Source organism: Notothenia rossii (genome assembly GCF_949606895.1).
Source record: "Notothenia rossii genome assembly, chromosome: 9".
NCBI classification, from domain to species: Eukaryota; Metazoa; Chordata; class Actinopteri; order Perciformes; family Nototheniidae; genus Notothenia; species Notothenia rossii.
Window position 1 is genome coordinate 8,497,749 of NC_136907.1, and position 21,280 is coordinate 8,519,028.

Sequence of the window (21,280 nt, forward strand, 5' to 3'; positions counted from 1 at the left end):
GCTCACACAGTCTTCATACAATTATATATGATCATCATTTTCTTTACCAGACAGGATGTTGAACATTTTGTGTTTCTTCTCTTTACAGACAGCAAAGCCAACCCCCCAGATATCTTTGCCATAGGCTTTGAGGAAATGGTTGAACTGAATGCTGGAAACATTGTCAGTGCGAGGTATGTATGCAATGATGTAGCCTCAGATAACTGACCTGTCTGCTTTGTGGCTAGTATTCATAACACTAATGCTGTTTTTACTTAAAACAATGAGAAATGAAATGCATGACTTGCATTAAAAAGGATATGGGAGTTCAAATGTGGCCACGATTTATTCAGGTCTGGAATTATGATCATTAAGCAGAGCTGACAAGGCTATTATTACTCATTAGGATTTTGTAACATCCTTATATTTGAACATATTACATTGTTAATGGTCCCTCTGAGACCCCATTTACACGCATACGAAACGCAAACGAACCGAATACGATATCAAAAAAGTCTTCCGTTCACACGAGACGGCTCGAAAGCGCTGGAGAGGCTGTAGTACATATGCCGGGCCAGTAAGTGGCGCTGTACTTCTGCCACAAAATACACCAAAAGCAGCGAAGAAGACACCCCGAGCATGGTTGCCATGGTTGCCCTTCTGTTTATGCCCCGCGGCGGATTGAGCAACATGTAGTTCATGTAAGTCTCCATGTCCACTTGTCGCTGATGGTTGTGGTAGAGGAGCTGTAGATTTTGCACTAACATCTGTAGCACGGTCAGTAGCAGTAGAACTAGCAGTAGCTACTGACCATGCTACAGCAGTGAGCAGGAGAGGCGGGGCTATGGCTTCATTGTTATCAGGAAATGATCGTATAGGGCGTACACACTGAGCCGTTTGCCCCCCCAGAGCGTTCCGTCTGCAGATCTATCCACCTTGGGACCCGTTATCGTTTTAGGGGTCCGTTTCCGCGTTTCCGTTACGGCCTCGTGTGAACGAACGGGCTATACGAAAGAGAAAAGTAGCGGATACAACCGTTTGCGTTCTCGGGTAAACAGCACCTTACCCACACTATGTTTTTGCCTTGTCTTTCTGTGGTTTCTGCAATATAAAAACATGTTTTTTTTTTTGTCTTAGCACTACAAACCAGAAACTCTGGGCAGCTGAGCTACAAAAAAACTTATCACGGGACCACAAGTATGTGTTGCTGGCTTCAGAGCAGCTGGTGGGAGTCTGTCTGTTTGTTTTCATCCGCCCACAGCACGCACCCTACATCAGGTAAGAACTGTATACACTCTCATGAGAGAAAATCCCAGTTCTAGGAACAGATATCCTCATCATTCAATATTTCTTCCAGGGATGTTGCTGTGGATACTGTAAAAACTGGGATGGGCGGGGCTACAGGGAATAAAGGAGGTGTGGCCATCCGCATGCTCTTCCACACCACCAGCATCTGCGTCGTCTGCTCCCACTTTGCTGCTGGCCAGTCACAGGTCAAGGAGAGAAATGACGACTACAATGAGATCACGCGCAGGCTGACTTTCCCCATGGTAATTTTTCCTGTCAACAAGTGATTTAAAAGCACATTTTCCCGTAACATTACTAAACCACATACGTCTCGTTTTGCCAGGGTCGTCTGCTGTACTCGCATGACTACGTTTTCTGGTGCGGAGACTTCAACTATCGAATCGGCCTGCCCAATGAGGAAGTGAAAGAGCTCATCAAACAGCAGAACTGGGATGCCTTGACAGCTGGGGATCAGTTGTTTGACCAGAAAAATGCTGGTTTGGTATGAACTACTGTAGACCTGCATGCTCACATCACTAATAACTTTCATTTCCTCAGAACAGAAACGTTTGTACCACGGAATTGAGCATTACACATACTAATACAGAAATGTCTTCATTTCATTTCAATCTTTATTTCGAACAGATTAAAAAAATCTTTTTAAAAAAAAGTGAAAAACAGAATACCGTATTGTTAAAATACATAATAAATAATAATAAATCATATGTGTCCGAAAAGAAGTAGGAGGAAGCAAATTCCCACCCCTTACTTGATCAATGATTGTCCTTTCCACAGGTTTTCCGTGGTTTTATCGAGGGCAAGTTAGATTTTGCTCCCACCTATAAGTATGACCTCTTCTCAGAAGACTATGACACCAGTGAGAAGTGCCGCACACCGGCCTGGACCGACCGCATTCTCTGGAAGAGGAGGAAGTGGAACTTCGACAAAACAGGTGCAGAGCCTCTTCAGATATTTCTAAATAATCTCGTACCTATGGGCTCAGAACAGTCTCGTAAAACTCACATGCACACAGAAGGATTCAAACTTGTATTTCATGATGCGCAAAAGGATCCACACTTGTGTTTTTCAATGCACACACAAATGTGTTCCGTTTCATATACATGTAAATAAAATACAAATACAAAAAAAAGTTTTACATATGTATGTTTGATCCTCACATATTTGTTTTCCGTTTAAATCCCCTGAACCTGCAAACGCAAACCGCTTTCTGTGCACGGATCGCTGTGCATTCGTGTGTGGGTTTTTTGAGACTCCCCTGACGCTCACCCGATTCGTAGTTGTAATTTTTTCTATCTATAGCCAATCAGATGACTCCTTCATTCTAAGCCAGGGGTGCCCACACTTTTTTGGCTGGTGAGCTACTTTTGAAATGACCAGCTAACCGAGGTCTACCAACCAAAAATAAAATCCCAAATTGCAAGGGTTGCTGAATAACACGTTTTATTTTTACATGGGATAACTACAATAGGGCTGCAACAAACGACTAATTTGATTATCGATTAATCTATAGAATAATGAAACGATTAATCGAATATTCGGACTACCACTGTGTGCCTTGCACAATTTCTCAAAGGCTCTTATTTAGCCGTCAACTTTTAGATTTAGTTTGAGGTTGTTTTAGGCATGTGGAAACTAACAATGAAGACAATAAAGATGAATACTTGATTCAAAAATACATATATTATTAAATTAACTTAACAAATTGTGAACAAAATTAACATTGCTTTTTATTTGAATTAAATAAATAATATTTCACATCAAAAGAAACAACAATGTTTTAACAAATCTTATTAAATAATCTGAGGACAGAACTGGAAACAGAATAGCTGAAACTTTAACAAAATAAATAACTCAGTTACCTCTAATCATTAACCCATGTTTGTATAATGTAGTTAACTCCGTGTGTTGCTGCTAGCATACATAACACCTGACGTGGAAACGTTACTCGTGGATGGGGCTACAGAGCTACTAGAAAGACAGTCGAACCCGGTGCATTCCTCCGTCTGAATGTGGTGCACTTTTGCTAAATGTTTAGACAAATTGCTCGTGTTACCGCCCTTACATGCTAAACACTTTTGGTGACGAGCATTGTCCACCTCAAGACGGGTAACATGTAACCACACCTTGGAGCGCTTCTCTCCACCATCTCCTCCGTGTGTTGCTGCATGTAGCAGATGCGTGTGTGTAAACTGCCCCGCCCCCTTGCAAACAGACGGGGGAGAGAGAGATCTCTTCTGGATTGGAAAGATAGAAAATACACCGACCATAGACGCATTTGTTTGTCTTTTTGCATGTTAGAAACGAGTTGGCGACACTAAGACTAAGAGATAATGTTTGTGTAGCAATAATACATGACCTTTCTCTTTCTCAACTCGCTACTCGGAGGGGAGTCGCTGTCATATGCCTTGTACACTCCGATAATGCCTCTCCACGTTACCTTTCTTTGGCAGAGCGACGCTTGCTTTACAAATAAGGCAAATAAACTTTGAATGTGACATCACAAAAAAAGATTCTCCCTCCCATTCTGTGTGGAAGTGGTATGTCTTTAGCTTTTTGCTCGTTCCCGCACTCATTTTGTTGTTTGTCTCTCCCGGCACTTGACTGATTTTGTATCGCTTTGCATTCTGGGTTAACAGACTGGAAAGCAATAGGTCGCTTTTTCTGTCAATCAAGTCAACTCCTGAATTAAGTGGCAGGGAGGCCAAGGGAGGAGGAGTCAAAACCTGTTTTGTCTATTTTAACGGAGCTGGATTTTTTTTAATTTATGAATGACTCGCGATCTACCAGCATTGCCGGTCGACCGCGGTCGACGTACTGGGCACCTCTGTTCTAAGCCAATCACATGAGCGCGCCCCCACGAGGGTAATATTTCTTGCGTTCATGACGCTTCATATACGCATTTTGCGCAGTCCGGTCAGCTAGCTAAACAGAGGGCGGAGCTTCAGGTGATCATGCAGAGCTGCGTGTCTCCGTCAGACTCAGCAGCTGATCTGATCTCTCTCTCTATACTTCTCTCGCGTTTATGTCCATATCGATCAGATCCAGGTCTCCTGATCGGCCTTTATAGAGAGCACCGATCAAACTATTAACAGTGAATATCGGCCGATAATGACCGGCGGGGCTCCCCCCGTTGACAGTTCACTGTCTAGCACTGGCTTCGTAGTGCACTGATCGATTAGGCTAAGCTAACCTGTAGCTGCTCCCTCCACACTCACAACAACATCATATAGACATAAATAAAGCAGCTGTATTCGCCATACAGGGAACACACATTTAAAAACGTTTTGCCTGCCGTTTTTGTGTACACACAAGCATTCATCAATAGTTCGGAAAGTGGCGCTGTACCTTAATAATGTAAAGGCTTGTATTTGCGTGCATTTCCTGTTCGGAAAGTGGCAATGTACTGAGAGTGGAGGTGTCCTGTGCACGCTCATGTGATTGGCTTAGAATTGAGGAGACATCTGATTGGCTATAGATAGAAAAGATTACAAGTACGAATCGGCTGACCGTCAGGGGAGTCTCAAAAAACCCACACACGAATGCACAGCGATCCGTGCACAGAAAGCGGTTTGTGTTTGCAGGTTCAGAGGTTTTAAACGGAAAACAAATATGTGAGGATCAAAAATACGTATGTAAAACTTTTTTCTGTATTTGGATTTTATTTTCATGTATATGAAACGGAACACATTTGTGTGTGCATTGAAAAACACAAGTGTGGATCCTTTTGCGCATCATGAAATACAAGTTTCAATCCTTCTGTGTGCATGTGTGTATTTTGAGACTGTTCTGAGCCCATACGTACCCTTCTATTTCAGAACTCATGACAACATTTCAACACTGTTAAAAATATGTTTTAGTCATAATTTTAAATTTGTGTGTGTTTTGCAGCTGAGGAGATGAATGTAGTCGGAGCCAGTACTGCGTCTGGGGAGAACGAGGACGATCCGGACAACCCCTGGAACCCTGGGACGCTGAAGTTCTACAACAGGGCTGAACTTAAGACCTCAGACCACAGGTAAAATACATATACAGTCAGGTCCATAAATATTTGGATGTAAATACCCTCAAATTAAAGCTGAAAGTTGGCACTAAAAGCGCATATTGAGTGTTTAATTTCAAGTTAATTGTAGTGGTGTACAGAGCCAGAATTATGAAAATGGTGTCAATGTCCACATATTTATGGACCTGACTGTGTATAACCGTTTCACCTTTAGCAATATCATTTGCTGCATTTCCTTCTTATGTCACATCTAGTCGTGTAAAGTTGAACCAACTAATCACATATCCTCTGAAGTGTGATTAACTCTTTAATTAAACATCACTATCCTCCTGTCCTTCTTTAGGCCCGTGGTGTCGATCATAGACGTGGACATCCTGGAGGTGGACCCCGAGGCGCGGCACCAGGTCTACAAAGAGGTCATCGCCCTGCAGGGGCCCCCAGACGGGACCATCCTGGTGTCACTCTGCGCCTCCGGCCCCGACGATTACTTCAGCGATGAGCTCATAGACGAGCTGCTGGACAAGTTTACTAACTTTGGGGACGTCATCCTCATCAGGTGAGACTTACATCCCGACACAGACAGACACGCATCACCTTCAGACGCTGAGACTGCATTGACCATGTCCTTGTTTATGCAGGTTTGTGGAGGAGAAGATGTGGGTGACTTTCCTGGAAGGTTACTCTGCTCTCGCTGCTCTTTCTCTCAGCGCTTCCACTGTAAGTCATCACTGTGTAACGATCAACGATCAAAAATTCACTGTGTATAGTCCCCACGGAAGTGTATTTACTACTGTCTACATCCACACATTCACAAAATAAACAAAGACAGGTTTTATACGTTATTCAATTATATTCACAGTTTTCCTGCCAAGCAAAACACAAACAAAACTCAACAAAAAGTCAGCTCGGCGATATACCGAAATTGTCTTTACTGCCTAATTCAGGCCACGATAGTTCATTGAAAAAAAGGCTGTTGCTCCTGCCAGTGCCGTTTCTTCCTATAGGCGGACTGTGCAGATGCATAGGGCCCCCGCGGCCACTAGCTGAAAGTTCAGGTTCAGCCTCAATATATTTGGGGAGAATTCAAATTAGCTGTCTTTATTTGTAGACATGAATTCGGTGAAGCATTATATGCTTAAAAATCAAATGTAGGATATAAACACAACTAAACTGCAATGATAACAAAGCTGTGGCGTGTGTTTGTAGGGAAAAAGTCCAAATCATCTTTGGGCTGTCAAATTGTTGAGAAAATGCTGCATCTCTTGCATTTATTGACATAGAGGATTCTTATTGTTTACCTTTTTAATATCATTTTTTGTAAGTTCTAATTGCTTGGTTTTCGTGAAATCAGCCTGTTTTCCTCTTAAAGTGTAACAGATTGATGCGTCTCCACAGATCCTCTTAAAGGCTTCGGAATCCCCCCATTGTAGTTAAAAAACTGTAAAAACTAGGCCCCCCAAACAGCATCTTGCATGGGACCCCCAAAAAGCTAGAAACGGCCCTGGCTCCTGCGCCCCACCTGCAGCAAAAAACGGAAATGTTTGTAGGCCTATTTAGGCTATAATCCACAAAAAAGGAAAACACGATGATCGGCGTGACACAAAGGAGCGATCTCACCCTCTGTTGGAGAGAATCGCTCTCTATCTGTGCGCGTCCTCTCCACGGAGACGTGCTTCCAGGTTAGTCGATGCAATATCCACAAACGGGTACTTTCAGTTACTTCCCCCGTTGCATTTGAACATATATACATGCTGAGGAAACTTAAATATCCTGCTGAATATCCTCATTCGCCACACACACGCTTCCTCCTCCCGTGAGAACCAACCGCTAGCGTCCCGGTGACGCGCCCACTAACAAGCCTCTGGGCGCGCCGCGACGTACATAACAGTGGACATTAACAATTGCAGTTGCGAGGATAATATGCATGTTTCATAGTTCATTTCATTTCATGATAAAACAGCATGCCTTAAACCTTTCCCCCTGCCGCTACAATTTACTGTCTGTCCCACGTACGCACCTTAAGACCCGCGGTGACCGAGCGCTCGAAGCCGTGGCTCCTAAGCTATGGAACGCTCTGCCCACTCATCTACGGTCTGCTGACTTAAAGCTAATTTAAAGACATTCCTGTTTGGGCAGGCGTTTGGTAAACCGGTCTGCTTGATTTTATTCTATTTTATACTACGTTTTTATTTAGTTTTCATTGTGTTTTTATTATGTTTTGGTGCTTTTATGACTTCTTAACACGTTTGTTCATTTATCATTGTACGATTTCTATGATAATGTTTTATTGTTTTGTCAAGCACTTTGTGACTTTGTCTGTGAAAAGCGCTTGATAAGTAAACTTGACTTACTTACTACAGTTTAGAAGAAACACCTTTAATCAATGTGTGGCCTTCACAACTGTATTAGTTCATTTTTAAGTCTTAGTAATATAAAATGTGTATCAATCTTTATCATTTAAATCAAAAAACACGAATTGTTTTAATGCCCCCTGTCAATTCTAACCATCTCTACTTCTTTCATCTATTACCTCGGTTATATTGTAGGTCCTCGGCAAGATGATCGACATCCGTCTTAAGAGTCCAGGCTGGATCAAGAATCTTGAGGACGAGATGAGCGTGGAGAGGATCTGTGGAAGCATCCCCACCTCAGCGAGCTCCACGCTGCTCGCTGAAGACACGGACATGGGCGATGAGGATTACGATATGGAAGGTGAGGGACAATGGCTAAACAATACCAATCATTTACTTCAGAAATGTGGATTCTATTAACCTGGCTAGTTTCAAGTACATAATAATAATACATCGGATATGGCAAACGTAAACACATCCTTTACTCAAGTAGAAGTACAGATACTCGTGTTTAAAGATACTCTGGTAAAAGTAGAAGTACTGACTAAACTTCTTTACTCAAGTAAAGGTAAAGAAGTATGGGCTTTGAAATGTACTTCAGTAAAAAGTACCCATAACTAGCAGCTGTTTTAAAGAGTACCTGACCTCCCTTTATATTAACAATAATGTCATTGTTGGCTAATGAATGTTTCCATGCTGAACAACAGCAACGTGACAACGTTTTCATCGGTCCCTCTTCTTTAGAGAAGACCAGGAAATGATGGATACACGGATCGTGTTCAAATCAATAGGCACGCAATGACTCTAAATAATAATGATCACGCCACCAAACACACATTCAGACTAAAGGAACCAGCCTGTTTGGGAAATGTAAGAAGTAGAAAGTTCATGTATTTGTATTCAAAATGTAAGAAATAAAAGTAAAAAGTCGTCAGAAAAATAAGTAGTGGAGTAAAGTACTGATACCAGAGAAATGTACTTAAGTACAGTAACGAAGTATTTGTACTCCACTACTTCCCACCACTGTAATACATTATATGTATATAGCGCTTTTCTGGGACTCAAAACTGCTTTACAATATAAGGGAGGGTTGGGGTGGGGGGAGTACAAAGAAAGACGATCAGCGGGCATGGATTGATGAATTCCTGCCGTCTTTTCCCAGGTGATGTGGACGATGAAGTGGAGGAAATCCTTCCCCAGCACCTTCAGCCTGGAGCAGGGTCCGCCCCTGGGTCCTCTCCTCTCCCCTCCCCCCGCGGCAGTCCCTGTCCCTCCCCCACCCACGGAGAACCTCCCGGCCCCAGCAGGCCGAGTCGTGGAGGACCCTCCCGACCAACACAGGGTAAATATTAGATGTGCAGCATGACACACACCTGGTATCGTGTTGCTAAACGCACAGTCCAACAATCAGCTGAGGCTCCAGTGTCTGCCTGCTGGAATATAAACTCTAATTCTGTTCTGTTTATAACGCACTGAAACAGATTTAAGCCCCCCATCATTAAGGGATGAGTTTCCAGGTAAAGTTCAACGTGTGATTATTTAATCTGTGTAGTGTTAGAGGGTTTGTAGTGTGTCTTCCAGTTTCCTTTTGAAACTAGTTTATGGAGTGCTCTTTAAAAAACGTATGTGTGTGTTTGTCTTTAGACTAACAGAAATAAGGCAGTGGCTGAGTCAGCAGGGGCTTGGACTGGGAGCCGTAGGGTCGCCGGTTCAAGTCCCCGAACAGACCTAAATATGGAGTGTGGACTGCTTCTTGGAGAGTTCCCAGTTCACCTCCTGGGCCCTGCCGTGGTGCCCTTGAGCAAGGCCGGACACCCCCCCCCCCACTGCTCCCCGGGCGCTATACAATAGCTTTCCACTGCTCCTAGTACTAGACTCCTGGTACTAGGATGGGTTAAAAGCAGAGAACTCATTTCACTGTGTGCTGTGTGCTCTGCATGTGTGACCATACGATTCTAAGGCTTGATTTACAGTGTGATTGACCAGTGTGATCGGCTCACAGGAAATTATGTGATTATAACCTTTACTTTTAAGTCACCAAGACATCCTCCAATTTTTTATTTAGTAGAAATGGTGGAAAAACCAATTTGTTTGTATTGTGTGAATATAAGATAAGATGACTTAAAGGTGACCTATCATGCAAAATGCACTTTTGTACGTCTTTTCTACATGAATATGTGTCCCCGGTGTTCCAGGGAACTCACCAAGTGTCAGAAAACCCAACCCTCTCTATTTTCCTCCATACCCAAATCTCTAAAAAAGGGGCTGCAACGGATCTGATACAGACTGATCCAGATTTGAACACTTCTATGATGTCACAGAAGTGGCGCTACGGCTATTGGGGCAACTCCACCAATCAGGAGGAGACAGCCTCGGACATTGCCGTTCCAAAGCGCTGGAGACGCTGTAGTACATATGCCCAGGCCTGTAGATGGTGCTGTTCTCACAGAATCAGCCCGTGCAAAGACGGTGTTAAATTGAGCGAAATGAGGAATGGCTAAAATGCATGATCTGTTTGGTATTTTGAAAAATAAAAAGTATAAATATGCCTTATATAGGTATGGTCCTACACTATATTATTCAAATATAGCATGATAGGTCCACTTTAACTTATCCCCGTTGGGAAATTCAGGCGTTTATAGCAGCAACAGGGTCAGAGTGAAAAACAGGATTCACACAAGGTAAAACAAATAAAGATAAAATAGAATAACATTTTTTATAATAAAACAAACATTTAAAATACAGTATTATTTTGTAAACTCGTCAAAAAAAATATTCTGGAAACAATTGCACATGGTGAAACTCTGCTCAGTTAAACCGCCCCCTTTTTCATTTGAACTGCTTAAATCCTTCCAGGGCCTCCTGTTGACTTCCAGCCCGGTGCCCCTACATCTATGGAGCCCAAACGCCCACCGCCCCCTCGGCCCGGCGCCCCCCCAGCCAGACCAGCACCCCCTCAACGCCCACCACCACCTTCAGGTAAGGTTTCAACCCTCTGTTAAATTACACAAGCATGCTCTTCGTCGAAGAATACAAATAAAATCCTCCATTGCAAGTGTGGATATTTAACTTATCACCGTGTTACAGTATAAGACACTTAAAGCAGGTGTTAACATTTTCAACTTTGTCCCACTGCTTCTCCTCACACCTGAAGGAGGCATGAGCCCTCTGCCAGTTAGAAGGCACTCTGGAGGTAAAGTGATTAGAGTGAGACTGTGTGCTTATGTGCTTACATTGCTGAAGCATTCAACCTAGCGGCTGCTACTTTCCATCTGACGCACCACAGAAGCACATTGCATTAGTCCTGATTTAGGAAGCTGTCAGTTGCAATGCTCCTTTCAGTTTGAAACAGAACAAAGTTAGTGTGCAGATGATTGTGTGATGCTTTGACACAAAAGTCTATACATTCACTGGACCATCGAGATGACTTGAAGCCTCTCTTAAACCTGACTGGATGCACCTGATTGGAACTGTACTTGGGTTCAGTTAAAGCGTACTAACTTCTTAAATTAAATGTTCCAAAAGCTATCCACCCAAATAAATCGGAGAATACAATTTGATGTGTAAATAGGCCAAGTGGTCATGTCTAATTTCATGAGTCATGTCTAATTTCACTCCCCTGTTATTTCTGATGTTAGTGGATATATATCTGTGAGTACTATACAAGTGTTGTTATTTACTAGTCTAGGTGTTCTTGTGGGTTTTGCCGCCTCTTCCGAATGTATTTAACGTAGGAGTAGATAGATAGAGTAGCTGGTAACTCACAATGTTTATGTTTTTTCATATTAAAATATTGTTTACTTCTTTTAATCTAAGACTATTGCCAACTTCCTCGCTCACCGTTTGGTAGGAGAAGAAGTGAAGGTAACTGGACAGGCTTTAAATGTCCCCTGATTGCTGTTGTCCTTGACCCAGTCATCAATGCCTGTATTGACATTGATGGTTCACTGTTGACTAATTATTTATTCTGGGCCTTATCAGGCCGTTGTGTTTGTAAGAGAGAGAGAGATGTGTTTGGTAGGCTGTAGGACAAATATATTTGGCTTACTTAAATGAAATCTGACTGTTTTCTTTCAACTTCCTTTTGAGTTGTGTTTATACTTATAATGTATCCATATGAACTATTGTTATGATTACAAAAAGGAATGACAAGTAGAGCAGTCATTTCCCTTTGTAATACTTTGGTGTTTTCTGTTGCTGGTAATAATTTAGTTTGAGTCTAAAAGTTGTGCAATAGGGACAATGTGCATCAGATCAAGTCTGTTTGAATCACTTTATAATGCACTAAACGGGTATAGATATGGTGATCATAGTCTTTTCATGGGGAGATAACATGGGGTAAAGGAAAATCCCTTTTGTCCAGACTTAAAATGGTTTTAATGTGGGCTCCGCTGCAGTAATCCACTGTGATTAGAGGAAATCCTCATCCGGCAGAAAGATATTCAGACTCCCAGCATCTCAGGCTTCACTGCTCGGCTGCAGTATTACCACCATACGCTCCTCCTAGTGCTTCTTGTACCGTGTTGTCATTAGGTACAGTATTACCCTTTTGTGTTTAACACTAATGTCGTTTGGTTTCCTTTGTGCTGCAAAGGACCAAAAAGCCCCGCTCTTCCTCGGCCTGAGGCCGCCACAGGTGAGTGCCGGCAAAAAGCACCATGCAGCCTCAATTAGCATTAGTCTAGATCAGGGCTGTCAAACTCAAACACACAGTGGGCCAAAATAAAAAAGTCGGTACGAGTCGAGGTTCAATGTTTATTGCAAAACTTATTGAAATGAAATTATTGCACATATTAAACCTGGAACTAACAAAGCTAAAATGATTGCCTATAAAAACAACATTAAACATTAAATAACCAGTTGCATTAATTTCTTTCTGACGCTGTCCGAAGAGAGGGAGGAAAAAGAGGCTCCGTGTATTTTATTATTATATTATATAGAGTCGTTAATCATTTGTTTAAGCTCAATAAATAACAAAGAAGACATTTGACCGGCACTTTTATAATTTTGTCCGGAAGATTTAAACTTTAGCACACGTTGACTGGCGAAAAACTGCCTGGTTCCCTCGGCCCCCACCGCGGAGAATAAACAGAAGGGCAACCATGACAACCATGCTTCTTCGCTGCTTTTGTGGAGGAAGTTACAGTGCCACCTACAGGCTCCTGTATATGTACTGCAGCTTCTCCAGCGGTTGGAGCTAAACGGAGCTGTCTCGTGTGGACAGACACTATCCGGTGAACATTGCGTGTGGACGGAAGCTTTTTTGCGTTTGCGTTAATCCTATGCGTTTAGCCGTATGCGTCCTCGTGGGGCCGGGGCCTCAGATTGCTGCTCTGTGATGCTAGTTCAAGCAGATACTTGGCATTTCATCTTGGGTGCAAGTTCATCAATGTTTGGGCTCAGGCTCTGAGCTGAGGAAACCCTCAGGATTGAGTGAAGGTGTGCGTGCAATATACCGGCGGGCCAGATCTAATAGTTAGAAATTATCCTGCGGGCCGAAATAAAATCCACCAAGGGCCTGATTTGGCCCCCGGGCCTTGAGTTTGACACATGTGGTCTAGATGAAGGTAAAGGGTTTTTGCATATTTAAGTAAGAGTTATTTCCATTAAACAACATCTTTATCGGGAAGTTTCTGATCAAAAATCTTTTTATTGCGTTTCGACAATGCATAAGTAATGTTTGTCATTTAGAAGTGGAAAGCAACATATATGCATACAAATGAGACAATGGTCTGTACTGATTGTATGTACAAAAAGAAAAAAATGATTACAAAAAACACAAACAAACAATAACAACGTGGATTTATTTGGACGTTTGTGTGTGAGGTTAGCTGAATCCCACCCTCACAGCAGCGGTGTGTGTAATTAGCAGAGTTAGCTTACTTTGGGTGACCATACAGTGAAGTATTACACAGAAGCAGACATCTTAGTCGCGTGGGAACATGTTCGCGGGCACTGAGAGGGGTTCAGTGGGAGAATAGCGTAAGAGGAGGCGTGTGTAGTAAGCAGTTGGCTCACAGAACAAGGCCTGCTTCTCCTCCAGACCAACTGCAGCTCGGGAAAGATTGAATCATCATTAATTATGAAGTCAGCCCTGGGGAATTCGATCTGTCATAGGTTGAGGGGGGGGTTTCAGTGCACTCGTGTGTGATTCTGTTATCTTTGTTAATTTGCTCCCATCTTCCTACTGCTATTCCTTACATCTCTCTCCAGGGGACACAGCCTACTTGATGAATATCAAATGGTAAGATGTTTGGCTCACGTTTGTCTGTGTACTCTTTCAGCGCGAGGCCAGGTAGCAGTGGGGTCTACTGGACCTGCAGGTGCTCCCAGACCAGTGAGTATACATCTGAATACAAAAGATTATCCTATTTGTAACGGATTTTTACCCAATTTGTCAATACTTTCTATTCTCTATTCCTTTTTTCATCATCCAGAATATCCCTCCTCGAGCCGGGGTGATCAGCATACCCCCTCAGTCTCGCCAACAACCTCCCTCTCACCCTGGAGCCCCCAGGCCCATCACAGAGGTGCATCCTGGGGCCCCTCGACCCATCCCAGACAACCACCCCGGGGCCCCGCGACCTGCTCTGGCCAAACCCACGGACCTGCCTCTGGGTAAGGAAAAGTGTTTTCCCAAAGGGCAATCGACAACGCTAGAACAGTTATTAAAGCTCCCCTATTACACTGTTTTTCATCAATATATTATAGTTCTCAGATATATACAAAACATGTCTCTGAAGTGTTTGGCTCCAAATACCAAACAGATCATTGCAGCATTACCCATAATGCCCTCTGTTTCACCCCTGTTTCAAAAGTGCTGATTCTCTGTCTCTTACTTTAGATGAAAATAAGGAGCCCCTCCCCACGCCCCTCTGAGAGAGATTTGGTTAAAAAGAACACAATAGGCGCTTTCACACCGGAGTACTTTTCCCAGTATAGCTCCGATATAGTTCCGAAATGTTGCGTTCACACTAGGCTTGGGCGGGATCATTTTTTTCATACCGTCATACCTTGCTGACATCATACCGTGGTATACGGTATATGACGGTATGACTTGGGTCGACTTGAGCGAGGTGGCGTTCGGCGGCAAATAGATGTTTCGAACGGTATATTATAAGTTCGGTGTAAAATGCAGCCCGAGCCGGTAGACGCTCGCAAAGTGCCTTGACATGCGCGCAAGTGCAAAACAAGGGCTGCATACATGACACATTGTGCAAATGGCACATTTTGAGATCGGATACAGGACGCGTTTGTAGATGTCCGACGTTGTTTCCATTGTGAGCTAAGTTAACAATATATCATCATAAATAAACATTTTCCGGGAGTAAATACTTGACTTATTGAATAAAGTTTGCTATATTGACTAACTAGTTTGGCAATATTATTCCGTGCATGTGTTAAAAACCTTATTTCCATTTGATTCATTGGATTACTCGCGTGAATGTTTAGCACGTAAATGCTTTCGTTTTTAAAACCGTCCGACCTCGACTACAAAACCATCAACCAGTTGCATAGGATTAAAAAATGTCAACACTCACTCACCCCGTCTTAAACATTCCCAAATAAGTGCCTCTGTCTCTCGTTGTGCTGGATGAAGTCACTGGCGACGAGTAAACCCAAAATAGTCCCAAACAGGCGCAGAGGCATTTTTCTTTTTTACTAGTTGTCCGAGTTCGGGGCCGGCAAATGCTGCCGCCATCTTGCTCAGCTCAGCTCTGTGCTGAGCTCTGAGAGCGGGAAAGACGGACTGCCCTCCCCTGCCCTCTGCTGGCGCGTGCTGTGCATTACAACCAATGTCGTCCCTGTCAAAACTCCGTGTCAGTGTAATAGAATGAAACGCATCTGTGATTTGGCGCACAGTCTGTGACGTCACGGTATTGAAAATCATACCGACGGGATTTCGAAATACCCTGGTATACCGTAATACCGTCATACCGCCCAAGCCTAGTTCACACCAAATAAATCCGGAACTAGAACTTAGTTCATGAGAACCTTTTCACTCCCTTTTCAGTCCCTGCTAGAGAGCAGGGACTTTCATGGGAGAAAAAGGTTCCCTTTTCTGATTGGCTGGGCGGATTGCAAACCACGCCCCGTAAAACTCCCAAAAAGTTTTGTGAAGCCGCCATTTTATTTGCTTGCATTAGCATTATTAGCATTAGCCCAGCGCACCAACGGAGAGAGACTAATTTATGGCAACACAAAATAAAACGTGGAGGCGGTGGAGTGATGAGGAGGTGTCGGCGTTCTGGCGATTTACTCGGGGGGGGACTTCCGGCCGGGGACTTCGGGTGGCAGTATACGCTGTGATGTTGTTTGCGGCCTGCTAGTAAACCCAAAGCAGAAGAAGAAGAAGTGACGTCAGCGGCTTCATTTGACTAATCCTTCCTCAGGGACTTATTCCGGTGTGAACGCGATCTGTACTTGAACTAAGTACGGAAAAGTACTTGGTGCGAAAGCGCCTAATGGTGCTCAAGGAGGAGATTCAGGTGATAAGGTGAGGGGGGGCGGGAAGGTTCCCTTGGTTGGTGATTGGCTAATGGTTACACAACCCAAAAAATCGTTATGACATCATAAAGTGGCCAAAATCTGATCAGCTCATTTTCAAACAGGTCTTTATATAAATGGATCAGGACAAAACGTGAGAGAATCTTTTTTCCTGAAACTTCCAGAGTCTCTTTACACAGAGGGGACACATGTTGATGTAGAAGAGACATGAAAAGTGGATTTTGCATAGTAGGTGACCTTTAAATGAGATGCGCTGAAGCCTGAACTCTGTCCCGTTTCCTCCCCCAGGTATTCCTCCAGCAGAGCCCCAGATAGCGAGACCCCAGGCTCCGCCCCCCATGCAGGCCCCCATGCAGGCCCCCATGCAGGCCCCCATGCAGCCCCACTCAGCGGCCCCTCCAGCTCAGCCCCAGCTCCAGGCCCCCATGCAGGCCCCCATGCAGCCCACCCTTCAAGCTCCACTCCAGCCACAGCAGGCTCCTAAAGTCGGGCCCCCTGCTTCCTCTGCTTCTGCTGCTGCTGCCTCTGCAGGGTCTCCACAGGGCCTCGCCTCTCCCAAACCCCCCCCACGCTCCCGATCCAATCAAGCTCTGCCACCTGAGGCTGCCAAGACTGAAACAGCCCCAGCTGCCCAGGTTGGTGCCAACTTCCTTTTCATTCAACTATTGGAACTTCAGCAACTGTACAGAGAACACTGAGTGTATTGTGTATTTAAAACACTAAGATCATCCTGCCTTTTTTCGTTGTTAAATAATGTATTACAGATGCTTGCTCAAATTCTGCTGATTAGACAAGATATTTGATGATAAATGATGTAAGTGTCGGTGATGGAGAATTAGCCTCTTTCTGCTGCTTTGTCTCGCATCCAATGAGCTTAGTGTTTGTGTCATTCTTCCTGCTTTTGTCTCTCTGATACATTTGCCTCTCTCTCACAAGCTGGAGAAGCCCTCAGGGTAACAGGTACTTTAAATTACACCACCTCTTTGTCTCATCCTCCATAGCACAACAGTCCTCTGCTCTGATGTTATTACCCCCCCCATACATTGCACCTAATAACCTCGTCCTTTCCTCATTTCATAAAAAACAGTCCTACGTCCCCTCCTATTTATATTATTGTTGTTTGAACCTGGATGTTATTAGACCACTGCAAGTCCATGCATTGTTTTGTGTTAGGCTCACAAAAGGGAGCATCCTTTGTCTTCTTTTTGTCATAACAAACCATACATGACATGAAAAAAGATGTTTGTTGTTCCCCTTGACTGATCCTTTCCTATCTGCTCACTGTGTCCAAGGTGTGAAGAGTGAGCACATACGCAAAGACTTCATAATATGATTTGACTTGACATCCATTTGTTTTAGAGTTGGTGATTGTATGCGGACTGTGATACTTTCATCAATGCTAGCTGTAGTGTATTCAAGTTGGACAGGTTAAAGGTACCCTACGGAGAAGTGGCATTATTGATCAAGTCAGACACAGATGCACATCATAACTGTTTGTTCCAGGGGGTATCTTTAACCGTTGTTCTGATCTAAAGAAATAATACAATACATTCAGTTCCATTAGTTCCTACACTGAATGTCTTTTTCTTGTTCTGTTCCTCCCTAGACGAATGGACTGAATGGAATCCAAAGAGAAGCACAATGGAAGCCGGACCCCTTCGACCCACTCACCTCTGATTTACTCCCCTCCCCCTCCCCCTGGCACACCACCCAGTCCCTGAACAGAGGCGCCTCTCTGCGTGCCCCCCCCTCTGTTCCTGTATCCTCCAACACTCTCCCTTTATCCTTCTCCCTCCAGTCCTCCGCCCTCTCAGACCTGCAGCCACTCGACTCTTCCTCCTCCTCCTCCTCCTCTTCTTCCACCGCGTCCCCTTTCTCCTCCTCCCTGCTCCCGCTTCCTCCGGTCCCGTCTCGTAGCCGCTCTCAGGAGACGCTGTGGGCCCCCCCCGGCCCCCTCCTTCCCGACCCGCTCCCCGCCCGGCCCAACAGCACCAACCCCTTCACGGGCCCTCTGGCGCAGCGGTATCAGCCCAGCCGCCCGCTCACCCCGGACTTCAGCTCCGTCCCGACGCCAAACATTCAGAGGACCATGTCTGCGTTCACTCAGCCCCTCGTCCCCATGTCTGCTCCAACAGCAGCGGCCCCCACCTCCCAGCTCCAGAGGACCGCCTCCCTGTTTGGACCGTCGCCCGCTTTCAACCCCACAGCTGGCCCTCTGCTCCCCCTCGCCCCGTCTCCTGTCCCCTCCTTGCCTCTGGCTCCTCCCTCCTCCATTCCCCCTGTCCTCGCACCTCGTCGCCTGCCACCCCCCTCAGTAGGTAAACCCACAAAGAGTTGGGTCACTTTTGATGATGAATTGGATTTTCAACATCCAACCAAAACGCCACAGGCCCCCGTCTTCCCTTCAAGTTCCCTCGTGGGACAAACACAGACTCTCCCCTCCCGCTCTGTGTTTGACTCGGAGCCCGACTGGTTATCCTCGGTCCCTTCAGTATTCCCAACGCTCCCTCCTCCCATCCCGACCAGAACTGTACCCAGCAACCCAAACCTCCCAGAGGGTCTGAGCGACGACTGCTTGTTCCCAACAGAAAGCTGGGACCACTCTTAATACGTAAAGGGCATATCCAGATATGTATAGATCTATGATAAATGTGTATATGTGTGTGTATGTACAAAAGAGAGTATTTAAAAGGTATAGACCAATCCCCTTCTGATTCACAGGAACGTAATATTTATCTTCAGCAGTAACATGTGTGAGCCTGTGTGCTAAGTTTCCCACAGATGTTTGCTTATCCCTTTACATTTATTTGAATATGAATTGTTCTGATGTTCATTTTTTCTTCAGGGCAGCAAACTCGTGCCTGTGTCTACATTATAGAACTATATAAAGTACATCTATATGCACAAATCATATGTTTAGCCACCTGAGCAATATATAGACATGTATGTGTGGCCGTGCAGCAAACTGCATTCGCCTGCGAGGCTCAGTGTTAGCTTGCCATTCACTGGCAAAATGCATCATTTGGACTGACATCAGAGCACGCTTCTTAAAGTAGAGAGGAATCCTCTACCTTCTCAGTTTACAGGAAGTAGAAGGCTATGCACTGAAGGTTTTACATAGTCCTAAATAGTCTGTATGTTCTGGTATTTTGTGTCTAATGAGTGCACGTTTAAAATGCATATGTGTGCGCTCGCTTTGAACTTGAATGTACTTTTTGTTGCACTGGGTTGTCATTGCCTCCTCGCTGAAACCACGGCGTGAACAACCGCAAGAAAGTGTTCATAGCCAGTCAGACTGTTCACTGCCGCTGGACTGACTATCATCCAGTTGATCGTAAGACGTTATGTTCTTCCTCTCTCTATTCCGTCATCATTCCTTGTACGTGGGCTGTTACGCTTAGCTGAATATATTTTGGAGCTCTATATCAAAACCTATACATAGTGATTTATGTATAAATGTAGGTTTTCAACATGGAACCGATTCGCTATATGTGTATATTGTGTTTGTGATGGCTGTATCAGTGGTTTGCACAATGTTACTGATATGCACTGACAGGCTGTATGAGCTCTCTTGGTTGTATTCTTGCTGATGGCAGAATGACAACAAATGAGAGCCAGCGGGTTGAGCAGATGACCTTTCCACCTCTGCAGTGTTTTTATTCTTCCTGATTTATCCAAAGCATTTAAACACACTGTTGTAAATTCAGAGAATGTGGCCGGTGCGTTTGTATACTTCTGTTACTCAAAGTACTATGATTCGGGTCAGTAAACATGGCGGCCAGGCCAAGCCATGCCTAATAAGAAGAGGGCACATTTTTTTACTTCAGCTTTTGTTCATTGCACAAGACATGCTTTTAATTTCTCAGAACATTTACTCTAAATATATATTGTTAATATCTGTGGTGAGAAGTAATGTGTTGTGTTTGAGGTGCATATCGCCTGTTGCCGTGTTTGTGTTTGGATGTGAGTGTGTGTGTGTGTGTGTACGGAGTTAGGAAATGATCAGAGCTTTTCCCCTTGGAAATCTTCTCATTTAAGACGCAGTGTATTTGCTGAACTAACAGCCACTGTATTCACTAGCGCATGGCTGTCACTGTATTTCCGCTCTATAGCCTCCAAGGGCTGTGGAGGGGCCTCACTGTATGCAACAATGTTAACAAAGACAAAGGACTCTTATTCCTCAAAGCACCAACCACCTTGACTGAATATACAAACTCGACTACACTGTATGCTGAAAAGCATCGTCCGATTATCATTTCCAGTTGACTGTTTGTTGTGTCCTTCCCAGGCGCAGTGGCCCACATTCCAGACAGTAGTGTGATTTGACGTTTGACGGTCCGCCTGTAATATCTAACCCATAGCTGTTTCCTCCGGTTGAGAGTAATTGTTACTGAGCCTCGCTGATTTCGTAACCATCCATGGGGGTGCGTGTGGTGTTGTCAGAGGTGATGTGTCAGTATTTTCCCCTGTACTACCTGCTGTTGAGTTGTAAAGGTCAGCATCAATGATGATAAGTATTTTTGCAAAAGTATCAGTAAAAGTGTGGTCCTATAATCATTTTTGATGGCTCCTTGAGGATGACACAAGAAAGTACCAGCTAACTAACGCTTCTGCAAATGTCAAACAAATATAAATAATCTTCATTCTCTGCACTGAATGCAGTAGCTATCTATGTAAGCAAGTGTATCAGGTCGCCTTTGCTTACATGTCGGTGTCATCACTAAAATGCATTTATTGTGTTATCCAAATGTGTGCAGTAGATTCTGTAGATGACTAGCCAGCGCTTTGTGTCATGTCATGTACAAGATGAGATTTTATAGGAAACAAATTGCTCTTTTTGTGAGGTTGGTGTCCCTTTTTATGGCTATAATCCATAGTAAATGAAGAGTCTGTGTTGTTGAACATATTCTGTATGTATTCAAGAGAAAACATGAAGCTGCGATTTGTGTTAATATCCAACGTTCCATATTTTAAGTGCACAGCAGATTGCACATTTATGTATGAAGCCGTTTATGTTGTATGTATGCAAAAATAAATGTAAGTCGACCCTATATGTTCATGTGTGTCGCCTCTGACTGCAGAATGTAACTGTGTGAACATCATAGATAATTAAACATCATACACCTATTATACT

At 44.0% G+C, this 21,280-nt stretch overlaps 1 protein-coding gene across 15 annotated transcripts in view; it reads left to right on the forward strand.

Annotated features, from left to right (window-relative positions):
- Nucleotides 1–21,197, forward strand: part of synj1 (synaptojanin 1) — a 35,160-nt gene extending 13,963 nt beyond the window's left edge. For 9 of the 15 annotated variants that reach the window (XM_079647820.1, XM_079647831.1, XM_079647830.1 and 6 more), the window contains 17 exons: nt 89–173; nt 1,117–1,257; nt 1,337–1,529; nt 1,610–1,768; nt 2,062–2,218; nt 5,176–5,302; nt 5,631–5,843; nt 5,926–6,004; nt 7,834–7,999; nt 8,801–8,980; nt 10,495–10,617; nt 10,793–10,831; nt 12,233–12,274; nt 13,923–13,975; nt 14,076–14,256; nt 16,435–16,781; nt 17,753–21,197. In XM_079647820.1, the coding sequence (XP_079503946.1) occupies nt 89–173; nt 1,117–1,257; nt 1,337–1,529; nt 1,610–1,768; nt 2,062–2,218; nt 5,176–5,302; nt 5,631–5,843; nt 5,926–6,004; nt 7,834–7,999; nt 8,801–8,980; nt 10,495–10,617; nt 10,793–10,831; nt 12,233–12,274; nt 13,923–13,975; nt 14,076–14,256; nt 16,435–16,781; nt 17,753–18,754 (3,287 nt within the window). In that variant the 3' untranslated portion in view covers nt 18,755–21,197. Of the gene's footprint in view, nt 1–88; nt 174–1,116; nt 1,258–1,336; nt 1,530–1,609; nt 1,769–2,061; nt 2,219–5,175; nt 5,303–5,630; nt 5,844–5,925; nt 6,005–7,833; nt 8,000–8,800; nt 8,981–10,494; nt 10,618–10,792; nt 10,832–12,232; nt 12,275–13,922; nt 13,976–14,075; nt 14,257–16,434; nt 16,782–17,082; nt 17,107–17,752 lie in introns of all 15 variants that reach the window. The other 6 variants (XM_079647832.1, XM_079647826.1, XM_079647834.1 and 3 more) reach the window with 4 other exon arrangements.
- The last annotated feature ends 83 nt before the right edge of the window (nt 21,198–21,280 follow it).